This window comes from Stylophora pistillata, chromosome 2 (assembly GCF_964205215.1).
Source record: "Stylophora pistillata chromosome 2, jaStyPist1.2, whole genome shotgun sequence".
In the NCBI taxonomy this organism is placed as follows: domain Eukaryota; kingdom Metazoa; phylum Cnidaria; class Anthozoa; order Scleractinia; family Pocilloporidae; genus Stylophora; species Stylophora pistillata.
The window spans coordinates 32,218,393-32,231,261 of NC_142520.1; the positions used below are offsets into that span (position 1 = coordinate 32,218,393).

The window sequence follows — 12,869 nt, forward strand, 5'->3', positions numbered from 1 at the left end:
CTAGCCTATCACAATTTTTAACGAATGTGCTTCTTAAAGTAGACCAAAGGAAAGCTATTTTGAAACATATTCGAAAATGGTCTAAAATATAGACTCACACCTTCCTGTAACGTTAGACCAACCAATAATAATATATTTACATAAATTAAAATTAAGCTTCGTCTTATCAATTAAATTTTTTCTCATCAAATAGCTTATACAGAAAGTTTGTTTTAGTTAAAATGTGAGTACAAAGGAAATGTTTGCAATCTATTATTGCTACCAAACGATGAGTAATTAAAAATAACACAATAACACTTAACAGTTTCTCAGGTAAACAGCATACATTGTTGACGTTAGGTTAAAGGAAGAAAAAAATTAAATAAGGAAACAAATAAAAAAGGAAAAAGATTAACAAAAACAATATCTAGTCGGATTTCATTGATCGTTGTAAAGTGATGCGGCGTTTTACATGGTAAACTTCCCAACAAAACTTTTGACGAGTTGAGGAGTATACTTGTTTTCTATACAATATCAAAGAAGCGTTTGAATAATTTTTCGTCGCGATGTCACGAGAGGTGATCTAGAATTAAAACAATGAAAATTTTTGTTTCACATTGCATGTTGCATGTAGAATTAAAACAACGAAAATTTTTGTTTCACATTGCGTGTTGTCAATGTACCGTTTTAAGACCTGGAATTAAGATTCGTCCTTCCAGATGATTTAGTCTAAATTTGCCAGACGGTACATAGATGTGCAAAGGTGACGCAGCATAATATTTCACTGAAAAATATATGCATTTAAAGGGGCGCATATAACGCCATTTTAGCTCAAAAACTTCTTGTTAATGGCATCATGCAATTATGGAGTCTTTTAAAATATGGTTAACAATGACACTTCTGTTAAGTCTGAAACTAGATATAGCTATATCTTAGTAGCAACTAATCTGGGAATAAAGCAGCTGTGGAACAGACAGTCTCTAGCCTATATCAGTTCTCGTTTTCTGCTGGGCAAAAATAAGCATTCTAAACGGGTTGATTGAAAAAAGAAGAAGAACAATGAGCAATTAAATGAGGATAAGAGGGATGGGCTGTAAGCAGATTTTGTAAGTCGACACCAGGTCAAATCGTTGCACCTGTGTTTATATCGCTTGTTGTTTTCGCCTTTATTTTTCCGTTCGGATGAGGATCGTAACATTACGGAATTATTACGGATATTGTAGCAATTTTCAAGGTTACGGACGAGGGCACTTGCTTGTTTGTAAGGATTTCTCGTACGGCATTGTATTCGAACAATGTGGTGAGTGTAGTCTATCGGACCGCGTTTTAAACCGCTCTGGCTCATACACTTCACAATTCGGCTAAGTTTCGAAAAATTCGTTGAGCTGTTGGCAGTAGCAAAATGTTTTGTTTTGGAAATTTATCAGTCCACTCACACTCACACGGAGTGATGTTGGAGGGCGGGAGGATTGGGTAGGAATGGGGTCAGGGGAGGGGCCCTATTGTTTGGAGGAGCCCTATTGTATGTTAACATGTTAAATAGATTTTACCATTTTACCATTTCTAGGCCTACCAATATCGTAAGGATTCGTAAAAAGGTCCATTGAACCAAGTGCAGTATACTATGAAAAAGCAAACCAGGCCAAATACAAGGCTAAAAATATCCTAATGATCGATGAGCACTGCTACATATCAACACACAAACGCCATGTAAGATTTACAACAACACATTTTAATGCCATATTTTTATTTAAATTTCATACCCAACAAACTTTATTTCACAACCGGGTATATCAAGAACGAAAAAGATGCACTCCGGGCAATCTGAAATACGCTTTGGGGTATTCCAGCGGATTTTTTTGTAGAAAGGCTTCGAAATTCCCATTTGAAACCCCATATCTCATTCCTTATAATAGTCCTCATTATTTACGAACCTCATGATCCTGTAATTACGCATGTCCTATAGATATATTACACCCACATCAATATGTATTTAATGAACGTGTAAAGAGACAGCTACACAATGAAAGACCACTAGGTTTCTTACTTAGAATTATAGAAAATTGAATGGTAAGAAACCACACCATTCATCTATTTACATTCTGTTGGAAATACATAGACTGGATGCAAAACCGAAAATTGAAATACCAAATACCATTGGGAAGATTAAAATGATGTATTTTGAACAATTATAGGAAACCAATAATGAACCATTTACATGTTCATTGAATTTGCTACAAATACATAAAATCAATCGCAAACCCAAAGCTAATGTTGAAGTAAGAGGTCTGAGAACACATCTCCAAAATAAGGTATCATTACCAATCTTCTTTATCTCAGGAGTCTGTCTTATATCTACAGAATCCTTTCAGAAGGTCTTGTTGTTCAGTTTACTTCCAATATTGCAGCTGCCGCCAATATAAAAACATTTTTTGTTCCTTTTTCGGTGTATTGTCACTGTTAGCTAATCTGTGCTGCAATATCGCAGAGTGCAAACTGGTGCTGGGGGAAGTTTGTAAACAAAATAAGATCCACAGTTCCTCACTTCAATGTTGATGTTCCAGTTACAGCAGTTTGAATTCCAGTTAAAGCAGACCTGTCTCGTAACTTTTCCGTCAGCTGTAGTAGGGTGAACTCCGTTTAGCCAACCAGTTGAGCATGCGTCGCACCTGTTCGTAGGTGGGCATGTGGTAGGCATACGCGTACCTGCAGCATCCTTGAAACGATACCAACCAGTGAGGGAGCTATCACAGGTGTAGCACCCCCTTGTATTTGAGGTTTTTCTGTCGCTTGTGCTCAGAGATTGGTAATTCTCGCATTCTGATAAGTTAATTGCAAGGGTATATTTGTACGCATTTTTCTATTATAGCATGGTTTTTGGTCAATATAACGCGCGCTCTGATTGGCTAATAGCGAGATCAAAGCAGGGCATTACACTCCCTGACAATAAACCGATTAAAGTGTCTATACGGCCAACAGGGGTTTTATTGTTTTGGTATCTCTTTAACCTGTAAAAAAGTAAAAAAAAAAAATTGATTCTGACGCCTCTTCACCCTAAAATCGAGCTTTAAAGTTCCCGCTTCGGCCACGCCCAATGGAGTTGACCGCGTAAGGGAAGATTGGGGATGAGTGACGTCACTCCAGGAGCGTTTCGAAGCGTCGTGTTGTTACTTTGCTTGACAAACGCATTACTTTTACAACACATCTATCGGGCATATTTATGTCGCCGAAAACTCTTTACCTTACTGAAAAAAACAGTGAAATGAACCACTGGCGGGATTTGGCGCGTTCCTGACTTGACGTCACGACCCATTCTGAACCCAATCTCTTTTTTTCCCCGACTCACGGTCACCTTCAATAGGCGTCACCAAAGCGGGAAGTTTAAAGCTCGATTTCAAGGCGAAGACTCGTCAGAATCCAATTTTTATTTAACAATACTTTTTACATGTTAAATACATACCAAAACTATAAAAATCCTGTTGGCCGTATAGAAAATTTAATGGTTAAAATACAAATTAGGAGTAACACAAAATGTAGTTAAGTGGCTTCCGTTTTCTTTCCTTTCTTCCTTTTTTTCATCGAGGAAAAATGTCAGGTCGATAAATATGGGAAGGTGAAATTTTTTATTTACCAGCCGGTAACCTTAGCCATTAGCTAAGAGTTTCAATGATGTCCGCAAAATTAAGCTTAATGACAGTATGACCTAATATGAAAACGAGTTTCCGAAGGCAAATTCCTCATTAAAATTGCGTTCTCCAATCTTTTGATTAAAGAGTTTACTATTTTTCCATAAGTGTAAATGCTGGACACCAACTTGCTTCTTCAGTTTCAGACGTTCCAGCAACGACCTTACTCTTGGTTTTTAAGTTGTTAAAAAATACCCAATAGGGGATTTATAGCACTAATTTCAATCATCAGACGAGAGCTAGACCACACTAGTGCTAAACTGATCAAGCTTCTCTGAAAAAAAAAAAACCTTAAAATAGTTAAGCTTCGGTAAAAAATCGGAGCATTAAAGAATGTACTACGCTGTAATTACCTTCCGGTAGCGCTATCTCGCAACTTGTTTCGCCATCTCCTGTATATCCAGCATTACAGGAACAGCTGTATGATCCGTAGGTGTTGATACAAGACGCAAGGTCGAGAAGACATTCATGGGATCCTTCAGCGCATTCATCGATATCTGATAATGATTAAATACTATTTAAAAGAAGACTTAATGGAAGACTAATCACCTTAATCTTAGATAAGACTCCTCAACCTTTGATTCGTATCTGGGCAAACAGGAGCTTTGGTTGGCTAGAATCGAGATTCATATTAGCTGAAAGGGGAACTTATGAATGAATTTCACGTCTGTTTCTCAATAAACGAACAGGAATGTCATCATAGAAGAGAAATCAAATATGCAAGCAACAGGAAGCAGGATCAATAACCAAACATAAAAAAAAACTTTCTTTTAATGAACGACGAACCAAGCTACCAAATAACTGACAGTGAAGGATTGAAAAAGGAAATCAGGGGCAAGAAAGAGGTAATGATCTCAGCTGACCTGTGCAAGTCAAACCATCTCCACTGTATCCTGTTTTGCAGGAACAGTTGAAACATCCTACGGTGTTTTCACATATTGCATTTGCATCACACGGACTTACAGAAAAACTGCATTCATCTGCATCTAAAATAAATCAGACCGTCATGTCACAAAACATTCATCTTTGAGGTGCTTGGAGCATTGAATCCTTAGATATTTCCGGTTGTTTTATTTGTCCACCAAAATCACTACGTCGGGCCTTGGGCGTGTCAAAAAAGAAAAGTTCTATTTGTTGCTGTGGTCTTTTAATCTCGTTTGGTCCCACCTTATGATGCCCTAAACATCCTCATCAATAATGTAAATTTAGAAACTGTCCCATGTAAGTATGTAAATTTAATTAATTAGCCACTCTCGAAATGTGGCTTTTCGGGGCCAATACGAAAAAAATAAAAACAAACAGTATTAATCAACAGAGCTTTTAAAATCTCGAGTTGGCCGGTGGCAGACCAATTGGCTATATACAAAGTTCAGCAAATGAGTTAAACGAGGGACCGTTCGAGAACTAAGCCATTGAGTAGCAGGGTGGAGGGCTCGAACCAGAGACCACCAGATTATAGGCCCAACGCCCAAAACATTTATTTTACTTATTTTAAGCTATTTAATGCTTACCAGTGCAGGTTCTTCCGTCTCCAGTGTATCCGCTTTGACATAAACATACAAATGATCCGGCAGTATTTAGACAGGAGGCAAGGGGATCGCAAGGAATAACCGAGGAGTCGCATTCGTTAATATCTAGAGTACAGATGTAAACGTCATTAAAAGATGACGATTGAGAGTGATGGCAGTGTTTTTGATTTGTTTTGTTTTCTTGTCTTTTTTGTCTCTTCCTTGATGATGGAAGGGAGTTTCATGGTTCTCAAATACTTACCATCTCCGTCAAGAAATTAAACTGGTCCTGTTTTGTATAATAGAGACACTTTATAAGAGACAATACCCATCAATACAACAAGAAAATAAAACCACGAATTAGTTATTACTTCCTTTCAGCTTCTCACTTCTTAAAGAGTGCACTGATAAGATTTCCCTGAAAATCCCCTTTTTTTCAAAATAAGAGAAGGTCCAGAACCTTTTTCGTAAATATAAATTTGATCTGATTGATTAAGAATCGGAACAAACAAAAATCATTTTCACATTGTATTTCACATTGTATCATGTTTATGAGCACAGTCCGCTACGTTTACCAACCCAATTTCTTCTTTCTTCTAGAATAATACCGGTGAGGATCAGGAATAAAATCTTCAGGTCTGGCTTCTTTGGTTCGGTCATTCAACTCGCAGATATCTTTCAGAATGACATGATTAAAACTTTGACATCTGACATCTTCGTTGCAGGCCTGGATACACTGCAAAGCACTTGAGTTGTTAAGCGTGTTATAAATGTGTCTCCTAAGCATCGTGCTGAATATTGAGGTATCACTTTTACACTGCTGAGCGGTTATCTTATGCAAAATCAAACACACAAGGGTGGCATATAGAATGGTTTTGGCGATGTTTGTCTGATCCATATTTCCCCCTATAACAGTAAGAAAAGTTGGTAATACATTACATATGGGAAAAAGCAAGACGACTTTAGACCTATTAACAGAATGGTAGATCTGTTTAACTGACGAAGTCGTGGCTGGAAATTTAGTACCGATGAGTTAGGAACTTAGACTATGAGCAAGTTGTGTAAGTTATTTGTCAGAAACTACAGTTGGTCAATTTACTGCAAAACTCACAAGCTCGAAAGTTACAAAACTATCAGTGGCTGAAGAGAAACTATCTCATCCTTCTCTTAGGGTGTGTACACACAATTGTCAAGACTTGGCTGCTAATACCTGTTGTTGCATCAACAAGCAGCGATTTCCCAAGCAGCAGCTTCCGACAGCGAATTCAGTGTGCACCACAATTTTCAATCTAAATGTACGGAACAGAATATAACGAGCGATAAAGGTCCCTATTAGCAAATAACGTACATTCTTGTCCCAGCGTTGTGAAGAATTTATTTATTTATGATCTTTCTAGGGGTGTCGTTGTATTACGTAATCTAGATGTGATTCAATATTAAAATCCATGGTTGTTCAAATTTTAGCCGATAGACAAGCTTCCTAGTTTTCAGTCTTTTGGATGTTGGGAAAATTGTTTGTATTTGAATGCAAATCTCGATTCTACATGATCTTCGCTTGGAGTTCAAACGGTCGATTCGCGTTTTTTCATCTTTTATTGTGCCCATTTTCTCGTAAGGAAATTTTGCTTATTATTTCAGGTAGCTAGCAACTCAGCTCTAAACTAATTCACTTCTGTTCAAGACCGGGTTTCAAGTGTCTCTCGGATACGTGTAGCTATTTCGCCTGGGTTGGTCATGCAACCCTTTTTTTAAGCCCTTTCTTCCCTTTAAGAACGTCTTTAAGAGTGTTTCGTGAGTTATCAACAAGTACCAACAGCGTTTGGAGTTGTGGTTGATCGGAAGGTACGAGCCAAAGTTCCTTAGAATGAAAAGGATTTGATTTGATAAAGTTGAACAATTCTGTTGGAGCTTCCACTCGGCGAAGCACGCTCACTTTTCCCGAAACCTTCATCATCAGGCTTTTTTTTGTATAAGACAGTACAGCTCGTATGAAACGTATACCATTTTTTTTTTTTTTTTAATGTCAGAGAAAACAAATACTGACTTACCTTTGGGAACGTTTTCTCTCCTCTGAAATGCTTACATCTCAAAAATGTTGACGGAACAAACTTTGCTTTAGGTTTCTTGTTGAAATCGCTCAGTAGTCTTTAACTGCTCCAGCAACGTTGTAAATTTGTTGAGGGAGACACATCAACTGATGAGGTTTGTTAAATGAGGTTTACATCCAACCGGGACGTTAATTAACCTATCCCAATGACAAACACCCTAAGGTTCTGTTTTCACTAAACATGTGCTAAAATGATCTTCATATCGCGACAGGTTGCTATTGTCTTGACTGAAGGCATATTTTTGTTTTCATTAAAAAACATGTATATTTTTGGGTATTCGAAGAATTGACATCTATCATAAAAGATATAGTTTTCTCTGTATAATTAATTTTACCCCCTGGTACAATTCAAACCATATGCATTTGTTACGCCTTCTTTAAAGCGGCTTTGCTTACTCTCTAAGGGCTTTAAATTTTCTTCTTTTTCAATATAAAGGCTTTTAATGTTTAAAAATGTGCAGACGAGCAGCTGTCGGAGTTGAAAAATAGCGCAGGCAAATGAGTTAAACCCCGTAAAGGCGATTATATATCTGAAATTTAACATTTGATGGAAAAGCGAAAGAGTTAACATAATTTGAATGCATTTTCCCACTGCATTGACCAAGGATTACTTAGGATTTCTCGGCGATTTCTCTAAAGAAGATTCGAACCATAACTAACGATAATAAATTTCAGAAGACACGATAGTAATGATAATAATTTTAAGACGTCCAAGAAATAACTAGATTTTGCTCTCTTAAATGAATATCCCGCCTGGAATTTAATTAAGAGGCTGTCCGCCTAAGAACGGATAAGGCAAATTTCGGACCTTCACCGATTTCCCTGATTTTTACTGTAAAAGTCGAGACTTCTATCCCATCAACAAATATTGCATTTATTTTGAACCAGTCTGGTTTTTTCACTTTTTACGAGATATTTTTCAAGGTGACCTCAAAGGCACCCAGTTTCCCCCCGGACCTCCATAATTTAGCTACAAAAGTCGATCGCTGCTGTAGCCGTATTTTCAATTCTAACGAGCTTTCTATTTTATATGTCTAAGATCAACTTTTTGCCATTATGTTAACGGTAAAATAATCACACTGTATATATTTTTCACTGAGCTACAAATTTTTCAAAATACTTACCTCGAGCACTGAAATTTGTGATGCGTGAGGTACATGTGGTTGAAAGCTATTTTCTCTTATGTGGGACCTAATCTAGAGTCAAATCTATTACAGCCTATAAGCATTTACACCTAATAAGTAAATTATGGAATAGAACTTTTGGGCACTCTTCGTGGCGCGCCGCAGAGAGCTTTGCGAATTTAACAAATATTCGCCATTTTGATCGAAACCAAAGATAACATGATCCGCACATGAATCCGATTTCTAAGCCCTAACGGCCTAAAACTGCTTGAAGATAAAGTACCGACTCCTAAATGAAGTATCAAAATCGATAAAAAAAATTGTTTTGTCCGTCTTACATGGCATGGAGGAAATGTTTCAGAAAAATCTTTCTCTGTAGTCATATGCAAATTAGCTGCATGCATTCCTTGTTTTTCGACAGACGCATCCAAAATAGTTTCCGTAGCAATATTTGACCATGCAAACAATAGTTTCTATAGAAGTGGAAACGTTACTGTTGTACCCCTTTTGGATTTGAGAAACTTACTTAATGTTCAAGGGCGCTAGCCTTTGTTTTCAGTTATCAACGACGTGCCAACGGAATTTGTTGTTGAAGAAGTTGTTCATTTCACTCGTGTTTATTATTGTTGCCAATTTGCCAGATTTGACCATTTCTTTCAGCTATTTGCTAAAGTTTTCCTTTTAAGTGGTTAGCAAGTTGTTCACCATCATTTGTAGAATGGCATCACAGTTGGTTTGTTAGCCTAATGGTTAGAGCGCTGAACCGGCGGTGTTGCATAAGTCAAGGGTTCGAAAAACGTTCAAGCATGAATTTTTCAGGTTTGTTTTCGCAAATTAAAAGTTTCGTCTATAATTGAGATGAACTTCTTCTCGTTCCACAGTTCCTATATACTGTAGTCATATATCCATAATTTTAAAACGGCATTTGTTGAAGAGGTGAATTTTACATGTTTACTTTTTCAACTTGACTGAGTCAGTTACGCTTGGTCACGCAAAATCTAGTTTCAGAGGTTTGTCTTGTCGTCGAACCAAACGCGAATCCCGAAGATATACAATATGATTGAGCCATCGAGAGTACGAGAATCCTGCCGGGTGAAATTGAAAAATAATACAAATGATTCAAACTGGCATTTTAATAAACTCCTGCAAAATTCACATATCATTAATTTCTCGAAATTAAGAAAATCACAAACCTATATTTACGCGTAAATGCTACTAACATCTCCCACGGTCAGGGTAGTATTTTTTCCTTTCTTTTTTCTCTTTTAATTTTTGCGTGTTAAGAACATCGCCACAAACTTAATAATGACAAATTTTGAGAGATTTTCGCGATTTTTTTCAGAAGTGAGTACATTACTTCGCTGAGTACAACTGTTTATCAGGTTACTTTGAGGCTGTGCCTATTGTTCTAAAACAAACTGACTCCACAGGCACCATCATTTGTTTTCCTGGGCTATGCAGCTTCTGATATAGTTTAATCAAAGCATTGGCATTCCTGTATAAATGACATGAGTGGCTCAATAAGGTCTTTTTTCCTGTCTCTTGATTTAAATGGTACTTCAAAAAACGACAAGATTTCTTTGAGTATTGCTACATTAAATAGACTAAGCTTATTCTCCTTTGCGCACTCGCACAGATTAAAGGCATCGTAGGACAGAGGGTGCTGCGGCTTTAGTTCATTAAGGATGTGTTCCATCAGCCGTTGTCGTTCAGCTTCTTCTTCCTCTAGGGACAGTTCCTTCGGATTTTGCTCGATTTCTGAGGGTGTTCGTTGCCTTTTTCTGTTTGCTATGAGGCGAGAGAAAAACCCCTGCTCTTGGTAAGCCACTCGTCTTGATCAATCAAACTATTGTTCTGCTCGTCTCTTGCCTTTTGCATATCATTTGAAACTTGCTGAGGGTCAGCTTTTAGCCCTGATTGTTCGCCTAGATCAAACTTTGCTGTTCTTCACTTTGTCACTGACTCTAGTGGATCCTGCTCGTGGCTTAGCTAGGGCCCAGCCTATACTGACAGTGTTTACTGGAGACATTGAGTCACGTACAACCTGGTGAGTACTAGTTTCGCACTGTGGTTCGTCAGTGATGCTGACTGATGTAGTAAACCTCTCTGCACAATCTCTACGGAGTTTATCATATACTCTTTCTGACAGCCTTTCATCCTTCACACAATGGTCCCCTACGTTCAAATGTAACTCGAGCTCTGAAAACGTTTGGAAACTCTTCACGCATCCAGGCTCCGAACATTCAAACATGTCCATCTTTGAATCGTTCAAATCATCGTCTTCATTTGAACCCTCTGTTCCAGGAACTGTGTATTCATACACACGTGCATTGTGAAAAGGGAAGAACTTCTTACTTACAACGAGAGCGGTGTCCCCTTGGTCATTTGAAACTAGCTGGTCGTAAGAAATCTCCTTGCCACGCCCTATTCCGTACGACCTCCACACACGTATACTTTTTTCCCCAAACTGGATGTTGTGTAGCTTGCTAAAACCATCTATCTTGTTCACTTCTAAGGTTCTCTTAGACTCGTCAACTTCGCATACGCACGCGGATGTACCTTTCACTGGTCTCTCAGAGAGTGCCTTTCTCATGTCTCCCTCTGTTAGAATGTCGTGTCCTTCGTTGCAGAAACGTCGGATGCATGTTTTCATTGGGCACAGGATACGATCACACACATCCTTGCCATACTGTGGCTCTGAAAAGTCATACCGAAAGACTTCAATACCTGCCCGCTGACCGATGTCTCTTGCTGCGGCAATGAGAGAATTATTATGATAACAGCCAGCTTCATCGGACCTTAGGTAAACTTGAGTGATGTGGGGCTTCTTGGTTTTAATTTCTTTTAGTGTACTCTCTACGATGGAACACACGGCGAACCAATCCTGCTGACATGTTGCAAACAGATGGGCATAGGACTGCAGTTCTAGTTTTCCTTTGTGGTTTGGATCACTTGTGATCACTGTCGAGATGTGCCAACTCATTCCTCTCTTGCCGAACCAATCGGACTGCTTCTCACGAAATCTGAGCTGGATAAATCTTATTGCCCAGTCCATTATGACTAATGCACAGTCTTGACTGGTGCTTATCATCTTCAGCTGATCTTGCTTTGCTGCTTCCTGGTTTATGGAGCGAACAATGTGAGCCTTCCACTGCAAAACGTCGGTTTTTACCAGCTTGAAGTCATAGAGGAGATCATCTCGTTGCTCGCTGCTGTAAGGCCTCCAAGACGGTCCTCGAATTTTGTCTTCGACTTCATCAAGGACATTTCGCTGATTTTGACACTCATTACAGTTTTCTGTGTGTTGGTGGGAACAATTTTCCTGGAAGTCGAGATCTTGTTCATCACTAAGAGCGAGCTTACGGCAATGATCAGGACATACAGCCTCCGCTGGATTGCAATGAACGCGAAAATCAGTCTTCAAGTAGCGTTTTGCTTTATCATTCTTTTCTTCACCCGGAGATACCAAGGCATGAAAAAGCCGCTTACCGTCGTTTGGGGCTATCACATCGCACACCAGCATGCAGTCTTCAGCCGCTTTGTGGATGCAGTATTGTCGTTGTGCTGCAGTGCTTTCATCCCATGAGTCCATTTGTGAAGTTAGTGGTAGTCGCGTGCAAGTAATATTGCTGGCAATTTTGTCCATCGCTGCGTTGTAAGTGCTGAGAATCTCTGTGTCGGTGCTCCGAAGAGAGGTTGCTTGAGCACTCCCTGGACCCCAGCCGGGACTAGAGCAAGGCTTTGGAGTGAGAAAATGACGGAATGGAGTGGTCTCCATTTTGGCCGAATGTGCTTGTATAGCAGCTTTCGCATCCGATCTGGCTGGTCTGAGAGATAAGACAGTCTCACTAATAACGGGAAAGGTAAACGTGCATTTCTGAACATGCTTTATCAGCTATAATGCCTCTTTTTATTGAGAGACTCAGTACGGAAAGGCATATATAGGGGTTAATTTGCGAAAAAAAGGAGGGATTCATCTTTTATCCAGCAGTGTTATTTTGATATTAAGTTTATTCCACAGCTACTAACACATTATTTTTCTGAGTTCCTTGCCTAGTGTACATGGTTGATGTGGCATGCGCAAGCTAAATACATTGTGAGAAAAGTACGGAATCTCAGGGACAATAAATAGATCCAACAAACCTTTCAGAAATTGCTCCCTCTTGGTCTTGTGAACCTTCGGCAGAACCCCGCCATCTTAAACTCAATAATCGTTCAGCATGCTTCTTCCGGCAGGGGGTGCAGACAGCTATAGATTAGTGCAAACGATTAATAACTCGCGATCGTAATGCATAATATTACAGGCCTGACCAGCTGACGTCCTTGTGTGTGTGTTAAAAGGAAGAGTATTCTTGAGCGGTAAGGTGCGTCGACGCGAGGAGAATGGGAAGAAATTTACACACCCGATCCTCCGCTCCAGAGTATTGCCGCTCACTAAGTTGCCAGCTAAGCAGGCCAGTATAAA

General features: G+C 39.0%; 1 protein-coding gene and 1 pseudogene across 1 annotated transcript; both read right to left on the minus strand.

Annotated features, from left to right (window-relative positions):
* Positions 1-1,690: 1,690 nt before the first annotated feature.
* Positions 1,691-8,046, minus strand: LOC111341109 (uncharacterized). The gene is made up of 6 exons (XM_088750863.1): positions 7,222-8,046; positions 5,753-6,079; positions 5,177-5,299; positions 4,529-4,651; positions 4,019-4,162; positions 1,691-2,799 (listed from the first exon to the last, which is right to left on the minus strand). The coding sequence occupies exons 2-6, from the start codon at positions 6,069-6,071 to the stop codon at positions 2,444-2,446; spliced, it is 1,065 nt and encodes a 354-aa protein (XP_088606989.1). The 5' UTR covers positions 6,072-6,079; positions 7,222-8,046; the 3' UTR covers positions 1,691-2,443.
* A 1,472-nt stretch (positions 8,047-9,518) lies between these two features.
* LOC148738371 (uncharacterized) lies at positions 9,519-12,227 on the minus strand (annotated as a pseudogene).
* Between the last annotated feature and the right edge of the window lie 642 nt (positions 12,228-12,869).